This window comes from Pterocles gutturalis, unplaced genomic scaffold, assembly GCF_000699245.1.
Source record: "Pterocles gutturalis isolate BGI_N339 unplaced genomic scaffold, ASM69924v1 scaffold26782, whole genome shotgun sequence".
Lineage (NCBI taxonomy): Eukaryota > Metazoa > Chordata > Aves > Pterocliformes > Pteroclidae > Pterocles > Pterocles gutturalis.
In genome coordinates this window covers 29,642-42,349 of record NW_010108670.1, presented here as the reverse complement: position 1 = coordinate 42,349, position 12,708 = coordinate 29,642, and the positions used below count along the sequence as shown (strand labels likewise).

General features: G+C 37.1%; 1 protein-coding gene across 1 annotated transcript in view; it reads right to left on the bottom strand.

The window, feature by feature from the left end:
• Positions 1–664: 664 nt before the first annotated feature.
• The window catches only part of STIM2 (stromal interaction molecule 2), a 27,996-nt gene continuing 15,952 nt past the window's right edge, over positions 665–12,708 (bottom strand). Inside the window, exons 3-11 of the mRNA XM_010072728.1 lie at positions 10,058–10,169; positions 9,304–9,419; positions 8,640–8,817; positions 7,550–7,727; positions 6,770–6,937; positions 6,456–6,556; positions 5,959–6,197; positions 2,193–2,394; positions 665–1,383 (exon numbers count right to left, since the gene is read on the bottom strand). Coding sequence (XP_010071030.1) covers positions 903–1,383; positions 2,193–2,394; positions 5,959–6,197; positions 6,456–6,556; positions 6,770–6,937; positions 7,550–7,727; positions 8,640–8,817; positions 9,304–9,419; positions 10,058–10,169 — 1,775 coding nt within the window. The 3' untranslated portion in view covers positions 665–902. The remainder of the gene's footprint in view (positions 1,384–2,192; positions 2,395–5,958; positions 6,198–6,455; positions 6,557–6,769; positions 6,938–7,549; positions 7,728–8,639; positions 8,818–9,303; positions 9,420–10,057; positions 10,170–12,708) is intronic.

Here is a 12,708-nt window from a genome sequence, read left to right as displayed (position 1 = left end):
CCTCAGTCAAGTTTCACATCCATCACTTGCATAAGGAATCAAGAGCCTCTTCTCTTGTTAAATTAATTACTTTTTTTTGTGTTTGTTTTCCTTTTTTTTTTTTTTTTTTTCTTTTCTGTCATACAGCCTGCATTGAAGTAAAATCACAGTGAAAGTCCTGGGAAAAACATGATCTTTACAGCAGGACTTGAACCATTCTAATAATAAATGCATCTAACAAAGCTTCCCATAATAAAAGCATGGCATTTCCATTTCCAGAAATCAAGTCAATTAGAAATGCTAAGTTCTACTTAAAAACCCCAAAAGATCTAAAAGTGAAAAGATTCATCTTCTCAGTCAAATACAAGTCTTTCAATTTCACTTGCAGAGAGTTTTACAGTCTGTAAAACAGTAGTGCAATTCAATTAGTTCTACTTCTTTTATTTTTCTTAAAGTCCAGTAGATAAATGTCCTAGCTCTATGGAAAGACAGGAAGATGCTCCAGTAAACAAGAAACTTTGGGAAGCCCAGGAAGGCTTACTAGTCCATTAAAGCTTAGAAGTCCAAAGTGGCTTAAAATGGTTTATGAATAAACTAAAAAAAAAAAAAACACTAAACCAAAAACAAAACAAAAAAAAATAACCCAAAGCAAAATTTTAAAAAAGCAACACTAAAAAAGACAAACTAAAAAAAAAAAAAAAAAAGGAAATAAATAGGCAGAAATTAATGTAAACTGTCTGAACTTTTTAATGATTTCTCATTGACAGCTGGCAGAACCTTTGACAGTACAGTCAGTTAAATATAGTTGACCTCAAGAGCATTCCATTAGGGCATCCAGTCTGGAATGCTCAAATGGAATTACATTCCTAGAGATTTAAAAAATAGAGTTCTTATAACATTACTATAGGTTTCTTCTGTCCACCTCACTTACACTTCTTCTTAAAGAGGCTTTTTATTTTAGATGGCTTTTTGGTTTTTTCACCATTTTGGTACAGGTCCTGTGGGATGCTACTTATCCTAGGGACAGAAGCAGCTTCATGGCTGGGTTTACTATCACTGCTGGCTGAAGAACAGGAAGTGTGTCGAGGCTTTGGGACTGGGATCCCAGTTGAAAGCTGATTCATGCTGCACGACTTCTCCAGGATTCCATTATAAACTTTGCTTGCAGGACTAAAGATCATGCTCTTAGTTTCTGCCATGCCTACACAGTCAGGAGAGCCCCTAGAAATATCTGCAGTTAGAGAAGAGGAGTCTCCTGTAGATGATTCCTCCAGTGAGTATTCTTCCGGGGATACTTTCTGAGGAGAAAGTGTCTGGTACATCTCAAGACTTGCTGGAGGAGACTGCTTCCTTCCAGTGGATGAATTTAAGGAGTCACATTCCGAACCTGTTTCCTGTACTTCCCTGAGTCAAAGCAAAGAGAGGAGAAAACATAATGCAACTACTATTTCCTTCATACAGTTAAAAAGGAAATTTATTTAGAATCAATAACATTAGTCTAAAAGCACCACCCACACTTTTCCTTCATAGTTAATTAAAAAAACCATTGAGTTAAACATTTCAACTTACAACTTGCATTACATCATGTTGTTAACTAAACTTAAGATAATTAATTTGTGTGATCTTGTTTTTGTGGGCAGCAGCATCTGCCCAGAATCAGTCATTTTTATCTCACTTCAAAGAACAAAAACTATCTTTCTGGCACATGAATTCAGAAAAGTTATGAAATGAAAGAAGGAGATTTAAGCCTATCATATACAAAAAGTTTCTTCAGGACAAGTGTCCCTACCTTTCAATAAGCTCATTTGCTCCTTCCAAAAGGAATTTAACCTTTTCCTATGAGGCCATGTAACAAGAGTAGATACACGCTCAACATGCTGTAAGAATTGTGTTACCATCCATCTTCTCTTCGCCCAGTAGCTGACATTGCTTTTGATCCTAGTTTCAGATGTAAAAGCCAGTAACATATTGTAATGGAGAATCAGGGTTAGTTCAGTGCACCCTGGATTGTAACATTACTTAACTGTATATGACATGCTAGCTATTTACATACACATACCAGACAAGAACTCTCTCTCTTCCATGTGTACTATATTAATTTATATTATCCTACAGATTACTTTAATTTTTGGCTTGGTTCAACTTCTACTTCTAAACTGTTAGTCTGAAATAATCCTATCAGAGTTCCAAGTGCTGTTTGCTTATCTCCGTACCATTGTTTATCAGCAGAGAAGTAAATGGCTTCCTCCTCCTCTTCAGTTCGATAAAGAGCTGGGCAGCTCGACACAGAAAGGATGTCAGGGTCAGGGGAGTGCAAAGCATGCTGAGACTGTGGAGATGATGGCACAACATTGCGTCTTGATCGACACAAGCTACTGCTTCTTGCCAGTGTGCTGGGAGGTTTTACAATGGACCCTAAGGCAAAGAAAAAGCAAACCAAAACCCTCCAAGTGACATTGATGTTAACAATGCCTACACTGAAGACTAAATAGCAGGTATCTGCTTCAGCCACAGTGATTCTTAAACAACCTTGACATTGCTTGACTGTTTAGGGGGAAGAAAGACTGGCACCACCTTATACATTCTACAGTAGATGAAGCAGTTAACCAAGATGGAACTGTAGCAGTTTTATGCCTGCCAAATGCTACTCTGACCACGTGCACCAAACCTCTGTCTCACTGTGCTCTCTTGAGAACAAAGAGAAAGATTCTACTGAAACTCCCAACCCCTGATAAACTAAAAATAGCAGTGCTGAAATTAGTATGTTACACAACATCCTGCATTTTACTACTTGTGTGGTGATTTGGAGCTTAAAAGAATATGTAGAAGTTTTGTAATGTAGGTATACCTAACCAAACAGTCAACTAAAATACACTGCACTAGTTGAAAGTTACATCAGACAAGGAAGACCAATTTCATGTATATAACATGATAGAAAAATATATAATTCAACCTAATTTTAAGCTCAAGAATTTCCTATTTGATTACACTTTCTTTTACCAGGCTAGGCTAACTATGAATTTCCGGAAACAAAAATACTAAGAATGGGTGGAGACAGCAACACAAGACTTGACCAGGAAAGTCTCTAACAGGAAATAACAAATTAAAATGTTCCTAATCCAATTTCTCCTTCAAAAGACGATTAGGCAGCAATACTTCTATGGAAATAAATCTACAGACCTGTTTTCAGGTTAGCTGTTATGAGCCTCAGGATTTCTCATACTCCTTCTCAAACTGTCCCACAGAATGCATCACTGCTTATGTAAGACAGACTATACCTTTACTGATGTTTAAAATATTTACCAAAATACCACACAAAAAAAATATCTAATTATTTTTGTAGACAAGGATGTGTAGTCTGACAAAATGCATTTTATTTGTTGAGGTGCCAGTTTTGCAACAGGTAAATTACAGTTTCCTTTCCTGGATTCTCAGAAAAGTTTGAGTTGTCATAACTTTCACACAACAGCAAGTAGCTGCACTACCACCAACATTTAAACTTTGTTTCCCGCCAGGCTGAGCAGAAAAGAAAGGTTTACAAGTCCCAGCACGACAGTTGTCATGTAACGCAAACTTTTGATTTTGCTTTTGATGAACTCCCTACTGACCTGAAAAGCAGGTGTTGCCAGCTCAGAATTAAGCTTGTGTCATTACAAAAATATTCCCAAAAAAGCAAATGTGAACTGAGGTAAGAGGATAAGAATCCCTTTAGGAAATTTTTACTATGTGTCCAGGTAAATCTGATGCCATCCTGCTCACTGGTGTAAAAAAGAACAAGATTGCACCCTCAGTGAATTTTGAGAGAAGTTACAAGCATTTTGGTTCATTGTAGGTGTATAGACACAGGATTATGAAGGATTCAGCTATGACAGTTTAACATCTAGAATTTTGTAGTACAAATGAAACTCACTAAATCAAGGAATCAGCTGAATCCTAATCAGTCAATGGAAAAGTAGAAGTTTCACTATCACATTCCTATTACGACTTCATATCAGTCTCATACACCTATTTCTTTATCCCCTTTTCAGCTCAGGATTGATTAAGCAGATCAATTACTTCACCCCATTTTAGCCTATCATCTCAAATTGCTGCAGCACAAAGAAGCCTGTCTGGCAGACTTCAGATTTTGTCAATCTTAAGAGATCAAAGGATTCTGGGGTGAGGTAACATCCCAGACAGTTCAGTTTAGGTTCAGACACTGAAACAGTCTTGCTCATAACTGACCTGTCTGCACGCTGCACCTTGCCTGAAGCCTCACGAGTGAGACAAGCTGTTTTGCTCCTGTCCTTCCCTCATGTGTATTTACCATTTTTGTCTAAAGGATGGGAATAATTTAGCAGTTTCCAAACTAACCTACAATAATTTGACTCCTGAACTGGTTTCAACAACTAATCATTTAGCATATTTTCCCTCTCTTTCCCCACTCCCAAGTGTTTCCAGTTTGTTTTTACTGAGTAGAAACTTTAAAAGCTGGTAAATTAAGGAGAAGCTACTTCCTTCATGTGATCGCTTTAACAAAATCAGGCTCTTATGCCTTACCAAAATCCAGAAAAACACATGTAAAGTTTTTGTAATTTTACTAAGACTCAGGTAACTTTCATCACTGAGACAACATCCATTACATAAATACTTCCAAATGAACAGAACATTAGCAAAAAAAGAAACTATAATTGCAAAAGCATACAGTAAAGTTACAACTAACTGTACAGTCCTTCTCTAACTGTAGTTCCTCTGAACTAACTGCATTTTGCTCTTTGGCTTCACCTCTATGCAAGATCTGAATGAGAAGAGTGACTAAACAAGTCACAAGCCTGAAGTCTTGCATAGACATTTAAGAGTTTTGTCATTTTAGACGATCTGGAAAGTCATGATAATAAATGGAGCTCTTCAGTATCTCCACACAGACTTAGAAGTTTAACTCTAGGCATCCACAATTTACTGGGGCATCCAAGAAATTTGTTACTAAGGTTTAAATCAAAGCCTTCACGGTGAAGACAACTAGAGAGACAGTATTCTTTAAACGTGATCAGAACTTGCAGTAAGTAGTGTTGTAAGAGGACTAACAAACTTTTCAATGTGGCATGCAGAAAAAAGGTTGACACATTCAGAAGAAAAACATGTGCCCAAGACACACCAAACAAGCCAGCAAGTGGCAACTATCCTATACAGTTCTAATTTATTCTGAGAATCCCTGAAAGAAAAACGTACACATATGACAAAGTTTTCTTCCCTACTCATTCCTCAGCTTGATATTACTGGTTTGAATAGCTACATGGGAGCTCATTTTTTTATTTGCCTCTAGAGTCCAGTTAATCACGACTTCCATGAAACAAGCCCTTGAATTGACGCAATGACTCAAGATACAAGGGTGGTCTGAATGCCCAGTGTATATCTTTGGATCATAGTTTAACCAAAGCTGGATTTCCCTCCCTCCGGCAGTTGGCCTCTCTGCCTCATACTCAAACAACTTGCTGTATCCAAACACAAACATTCTTTCTGAAAGCTTCCCTTGAACAACAGGATTTTGTTCCAGCCACTAAAGGATGTTTGAAAAGCTATGTAGCATGCAGCCTCTCGGAGGGTGTGGTCTTCCTAGCACCTCAAGGGACCCTAGACTAACTCCATCCCTTCCACCTTAAAGAATAAGTGCGCTAACAGAAATTCAGCATTGCTCATTATAAATTTTTGTCTAAGTGGCAATCCGAGCATGATAAGCAGATTTTCAAAACCTTAGCTGGATTTGTCCCCCACTTCCCTCCCCCCCGCCCCAAAAGTGAATAAAGGCTTTTTCTTCATATTGCAAAACCTGGTTTTCACTTCAAGCAAGTTGCAAAAGATGCATCTGAAATACTAGATAGAATTTTGGTCATTTTGACTTTGATCCAATCCTGTTTGATTACAGCACTCTTCTCCCACCCGACTTTAAAATCCCACACCTCCACAACCTTTCCCTGTCTTTCTACTGAGCTCACTACTTACCATGAAACTGTGAAACTATTGGAGGAGTATCTTCATCTAGGTCATCAACTCCCCCTGCAATTGGGTAAGGAGGAATGGAAACTCGAGGCATGACTACCCAGCTGTGATCAGAGTAGAGAGAGGATGTCAAGCTTGGTAGCCCAGAATTGTGTGCTATTTGAAAACCACAAATCTTCTCAATCTGTTGCCATCGATAAAGACGCTCTCGCAAACATGTCGTCAACTCAGAGAGTGCTTTCCTGAAGAAAAGCACACATTAAAATTACATACACTGTTCTACATGATAAAACAAACCAACACAATTGCAGTCATTCTAGCATACCAGAAGATCCATTAGGATTGTCCAAATATTCACACTTTAATATCTTTTAAACAGTTTTACTTAAAAGTGCAAAACCAGTAAGACACTAAATTCCATAACTCTCAAAAAATTTCATTGTTCTAGGAATTAAAAAAAAAAAACATAAAAGAATATCCATCCTGGTAAGTAACCTTACTTTGCTTCAAGGATTTTATGGTCCACTTCATCCAGGGAAGAGCTGTGTGCAACATGTAATGTTCCAAATACAGTGCTTCTCTTCTTTTTTATCTTTTCTGCCTAAAAAGCAAGATAAAATGAAACGCACATGACTTGAAGTTATATACTTAACACAGTTGACAAAATATTAGTAATATTTACAGGTAGCAAAAAACAACTCAGAGGAGAAAAAAAATATCCAAACACGTATGTGAATAATTTGTATTTACTATTTTATGTATCTAGCAACAGATCTGAACAGTCTTTAAGTAGTTGAAGAGTAAGAGTTAGTACCTCATCTTTGGCGATTGCCAGTTGCATTTCTGCATGCTGTCTTTTGATATTGTAATACTGTACTTCAACTTCATGTGTTAACTGAAGCCACTTCTGCAAAGCTTCAGGAACAGACCAATTACTTCTCAGCTCAAACTCCTTCTCAGCCTTTTTTAAAGCCATACGAACCTAGCAATCAAAAAGAGATAACAGCGTCACCAAGAGCATCATTAGAACTGACAGCAGAAGAAAGTGAAATATAAGCACCTTTATATCCCACAGCAACATACTAAGGCTTTACAGAGTTTTGGTGTGTGCCAATTACTGTCAGGAAGGCAGGTCAGGCATTTCTGAAATACAGCATATGAATTTCCATACACTACATTATACTTGGACTTTTTTCCCTTATGATATATACTCCCTAACTTGAAGCTTAAATATTTTTGTAAGACAGCATTTTTATTTAGTACAATAAATCCAATCTACTGCTACTCAGAAGAATGAGACAAAACTACTGTCATCTGATAAGAGGACAGAAAAAAAGCTTTTGTATACATTGTGTTCCTTGAATCCAACAACATTATAATAAGTTAATATTCAAAGAATATGTCTTTTTATAGTTTCAGGATTATTTAACCAGATAATGGCATGATTGACAGATAATCATTAAGTGGTCTTAGAATTTTTCCCTTAAAATCTAGCATTAGAGAAATGCTGCTTTGAACACTCCCAAGGATCTATTAAAACCAGGACCAATTTAAAGTCAACACTAAAATTATAAACATTTTGGAGATAAGATACCTGTACTAGCTCTTCCTCTGCATATTTGAGCCTGCTAAGCTCACATTCAGCTCCCTCCCTCAACTCCCTTAGGCGATGAGCTTCCCGTTTTGCATCATTGATCTCATCCATCATTTTGCGCTCCAGATTTTGCTTTTCCACAGCAACATTTCTATTCTCTTCTTGCGCCTTCTCAAGCCTTTACAATTGAACAAAAAACATGAGAAAATACACAGCATGTTTCTTAAAAGTTGCAGTGCTCAGGAGAAGAAAGTGTGTCCCAAAAAAGGGCAGGAGGCAACGGGCACAAACCAAAACACAAGAGGTTCCATCTGAACATCAAGAAACACTTTTTCCACCATGAGGGTGACTAAGCACTGGCACAGGTTGCCCAGGGACCTGGGAGAGTTTCCATCCTGGGACATATTCAGAAGCTGCCTGGACATGGTCCTGGGCAAACTGTTCTAGATGATCCTGCTTGAGCAGGTGTGGCTGGGCAAGATGACCTCCAGACGTCCCTTCCAACCTCAACCATTCTGTGATAATAAAGACGGTGCAAACTTCATGAACCAACAGTAATTACATCACACAATGTGAGGTCCACATCAGAAAATATGCAAACTTTCAGGTGAGCCTTCATTAAAGTTGTAATAAGATTATAAAATACAAGACTTTATAGACGATTGAGTTACAGGTGCACCAGATATGACTATCAACTCACACTGCTAAATAAGCAATAGAAAGTAATCAGTCCAGGTATGTTTCGACCTTAAGAGCTCAAAAACAGAAGAAATGTTCTCATTTCCTTATATGTAAGTATTCCAAAGTAAACTGTAATGACATGAAAATAACAGTACATATTTCTAAATCTGTAGGTAAAAAAGATTGAACCTCTCTTCTCTACCTTCATCCCCAAGTTCATATTGCCTGCCAAAATACCCAGAAGCAACTTCTACCCAAAAAATCCATTGTCACTGAAATCACAATTTCCATGCAAAATGAAGATGAACAAAACCCAAAGGCAAATAATTTACAACTGCAAAGGATCCGTAATTATACTAAACCTCAAAACAAAAATACAACTAAACATTATCTTTTTTAGTTTTTATACCTTTCCTGCAAGTCAAGAAGACTTTGCTCTGCTGTTTGGAGACTTTCTAAGTCCTTCATCATTTTTGTGATATGTTCTCTTGAGGTTCTGTTCTGTGTATATGCAAACCAGCAGCCTCCAAAACCAATAACTATAGAAACTGTTAATACAAAATCCTTCATCCAGTTGTGAGGGGGACCTGTACGGAGAATAACATGATCATTAACTAGTTCACTGATGCAGAAAACAGATTATGGACTTTTCTTTTTCTTCCTGACAGCCTAAAAGGTGGCAGAACCTGATGCTAAACAGAATTTCAGCTTATTTATTTCAAACCATCTCCAACAACCACCTTTGAACATTTCAAATGGATTCCAGAGCATTTTCCACACAACATACACAACTCTGCTCTTATACAATCTACATATTTTATACCAAAACATACATTAGATTGAGGAAAGCTCACTAAATTTTTACAGTACAAACTCTGACCTTTGTCCTGAGCCCAGCATCTTGATAACCTCCTTTAATTCACTGCCCAGTTCCACATCACATGCCAAGCAATCCATCAGTACATCCACAAAATAGATAAACTGTCCTACCTACAGTATCGAGTATCACTGAAGTATTTTCTGTTGAATTCTTAGAAATAAGAGATATGAAAAAACTCCAAAAAGTTACTAACGTGTGAGAGGTCCAAATAAAACAACATCCAAGGCTTTGAGCTGAAGCTTCTGTCTATGGCTCCGGTCAATTATTTTCAAGTGAGAGATCATGAAAGCATGTTCATTTACTGCTATCCTGTTAAGAACAAAACAAAATGTTACCTATTCCACAAACTATATTCAAAATCAGTCTATGGAAAGAAATACATAGCATTTCCTACAATTAGACAGACTTAATTATGCAATTAATGCAAGAGTGAGAGATAAAATACAATGACAAGAGGGCTATAAAAAAGTATATCAGCATGTGACAAAGGAAAAACACCAAACATTTCCTATTCTTTTCTTTCTGGAATAATCATAAAACAAATCCATTTGGCATAGTTAAAGGTAATGGTATATTTGCAGACTTCTGACATTAACTCTGAAATACATGTAATACTCAAATTTAGCAGTTATACTCAAGAAAAGGTGTCCGCATATAGTTTTCGATGTATATCCACACAATAGATTGGAAGTTGTTCAAAAGAAAGTTCAGTACCATATAGAATTATATGATCATCAATAAAAGCTTCAAAATCAAGAAACAAAATTAAGATGAAAGGAGTGCCAAGAAGCATTTATATTTTGAAATATTTCATCAGAAAAAAAATGCATCCAGCTCTTTAAAACTGCAAGGATGCTTCTCTTCCCTTGCATTTGACCATATCTTGTTAAGACTAAAGCAGCAACCTACAGGGAATAATCTGAAAGTAATCCAGAAGAAAAATTCACCTGGGAAGTGTTGTTCCATTGACATTACTGTCTCTAAAATTCTTTTCATATTGGGGCAGTTCAACAAATTCTGACAGCCACTGAAGAGTGTCCTCTTGAGTCCAGTTATGAACTGGAAGAAAAAGTCCATTTGATTATGGTTTGTTTTTTTTTTTAAATCAATAGCAAGACATAGAAGACAAGCAGCAGAAAAGCAGATTACAGTGAACAAGAGGGTTTAGCCAAATATAATGGCAGAAAAATTAGCATTAACATTCACCGAGGTGTTTCTGGCATTTTGCCTATTTCATTATATGCTTCTCAGAGGAAACTTAGAAACAAACAAGCATGGAGAGAATAGAAACACTTCTTTATTAAAAATTCCACAGAATAATTTAGTGTTTTTCTATAGTTTAAATCTTGTGACTTTTATCTACTTAAACTGATCTCAGCCTCAATCCTTTTGTCCTTGTCATCAGGTGCTGTTGCCATTTAAGGCAATGTACCACGATCTTTCCCAGGATGATGGCTTAAGAACTTGTTTTCACAAGAATCTTCATAGAGGCTCATACCTACTAACCACAAAATGGGAGCAGAGAAGACATGAAAAGAGGAGATTGAAAGAAAATGCTGAAAGACAGCAGAAATTTAACAGGAAAACAATTAAATCTTTCTCAAATATGCCCAAAACAACTATATTACATGCAATAATATTCCCACTAGGAAAAATTATTTGAATGCATACAGAATAATTAAAAGTTTTCGTGTATAAAAGCAACAGTCTACATAACCTTCCAAAGCTACAGATGCTCTAAGAAAATCAGGAAATACTACCAATAGATTCTACCAAAACAAAAACAAACGAAAAATCAACAACAAAAAACCCCACATTTCTGACTCTGACAGGCCAGCTGCTACAGCTTACAGCTTCACACTGACAAAATTGAAGGGAAATTGTTCTCTCCATTTATGAAGTCTGCAAAAGCTTGTCTGCACACGAAAGAAACTGACAGCCTCCTACTGGACAGACATATCTTTGCACGAACAATTATTTTTTTATTTTTTAACATTTCTTTATCTGAAACTACTTGCATATTACAATGTCGGGCAGAGATTTCTTCAGAAACCTTATCACAAGGACACATTCCCAGTGGTGAATTTTGACAACGATCCTTTAGAAAGAGCTGCTGAAAGCTTGACAGGTAAGCTGCAGGCAATGAAAATGTTTATGAGTTCAAATTCATATTTCAGTTTGCACTGAAACGGAAATAATGATTTATAGGTCTCTCGTCTACACCAGCATAGCTGAAAAGTAAGCTTAAACATTTCAGATTTTCATCATTCCAGATAACTGGAGATAGAACACATTTCACACACACTTACAGCTTTCAAAAATCAACTTGCAGTGCAAACCCCTTGTATTCTATCCATATGAACGGCTACACCTCCTTCCCAACATGCTGTCCCATTTCTTCCTCTGCTTTTTCAATCACAAACTGTTTTCCATGTGTTAGTTTTGTAATATTACTCTAAGCTTTTATGTGAAATGTCTGGGCTCTATTTGTAAACAGATCACTTTCAAATTACAGAGATAATTAACTGTTTTGTGAATAATAAATGACCAGATTTACAAGCCATTCTAAGCATCTCAAAAGGCTGGCAAGATCATCTAGAAAAATAGCACCTTAACTGCATTCCAGAAATATGTTCATAAACCGATCCAAAGCAAAAGCACTGTTTTGATGTGACATAGGAAAAAAATCACTTAAAATAGTTACTACAAACTACAGACTTTACCACTGACAGTACAGAACATTCAATTTCAGAAGCCACACAATTCACTGAGTTTATAAATTGAAGCGGAGGAAAAAGAGAAAAAAGAATATTGAGAAATTGAGCTCCACTGCTGAAAGTATTTTCTAGTCAGTCTGTCAAAATGTACATAAATTTGTGCTTTTTTATAATTCAGTAGTAATTTTAAACATATTATCATGTAAGAAATGAGGTACATACTGAAGTTGTATACAGTAGAGTTAATCACATCTGTTCTACTGCTTAGATGTGATGTTTCCTTCATAGAATATCAAGGAAATGTCCCCAAACAAACCAGCTGTATTTAGGAAAAAACACTTTGTTATTCATTATCTATCACTGTATCAGATACCTCAATTAGTGCAGAAACTGTGAAGAGAAGTATATTTGTGTATAGTATAGTATAATATATATACATATATTCATATTTGGTATACAGGCTCAGTATTGGGGCCAGTTCTGTATAATATCTTTATCAATGATCTCGACAAGGGGATCAAGAGCACCCTCAGTAACTTTGGAGACAACACCAAGTCAGTCAGGAGTGTTGATCTGCCTGAGGGCAGGAAGGCTCTATAGAGGGATCTGGACAGGCTGGACTGATGGGCTGAGGCCAATTGTATGAGGTTCAATAAAGCCAAGTGCCGGGTCCTGCACTTGGGTCACAACAACCCCCTGCAACGCTACAGGCTCGGGGGAGAGTGGCTGGAAAGCTGCCTGGTGGAAAAGGACCTGGGGGTATTGGTCAACAGTCAGCTTGAACATGAGCCGGCAGTGTGCCCAGGTGGCCAAGAAGGCCAACGGCATCCTGGCTTGTATCAGAAATAGCGTGGCCAGCAGGACTAGGGCAGGGATCCCTC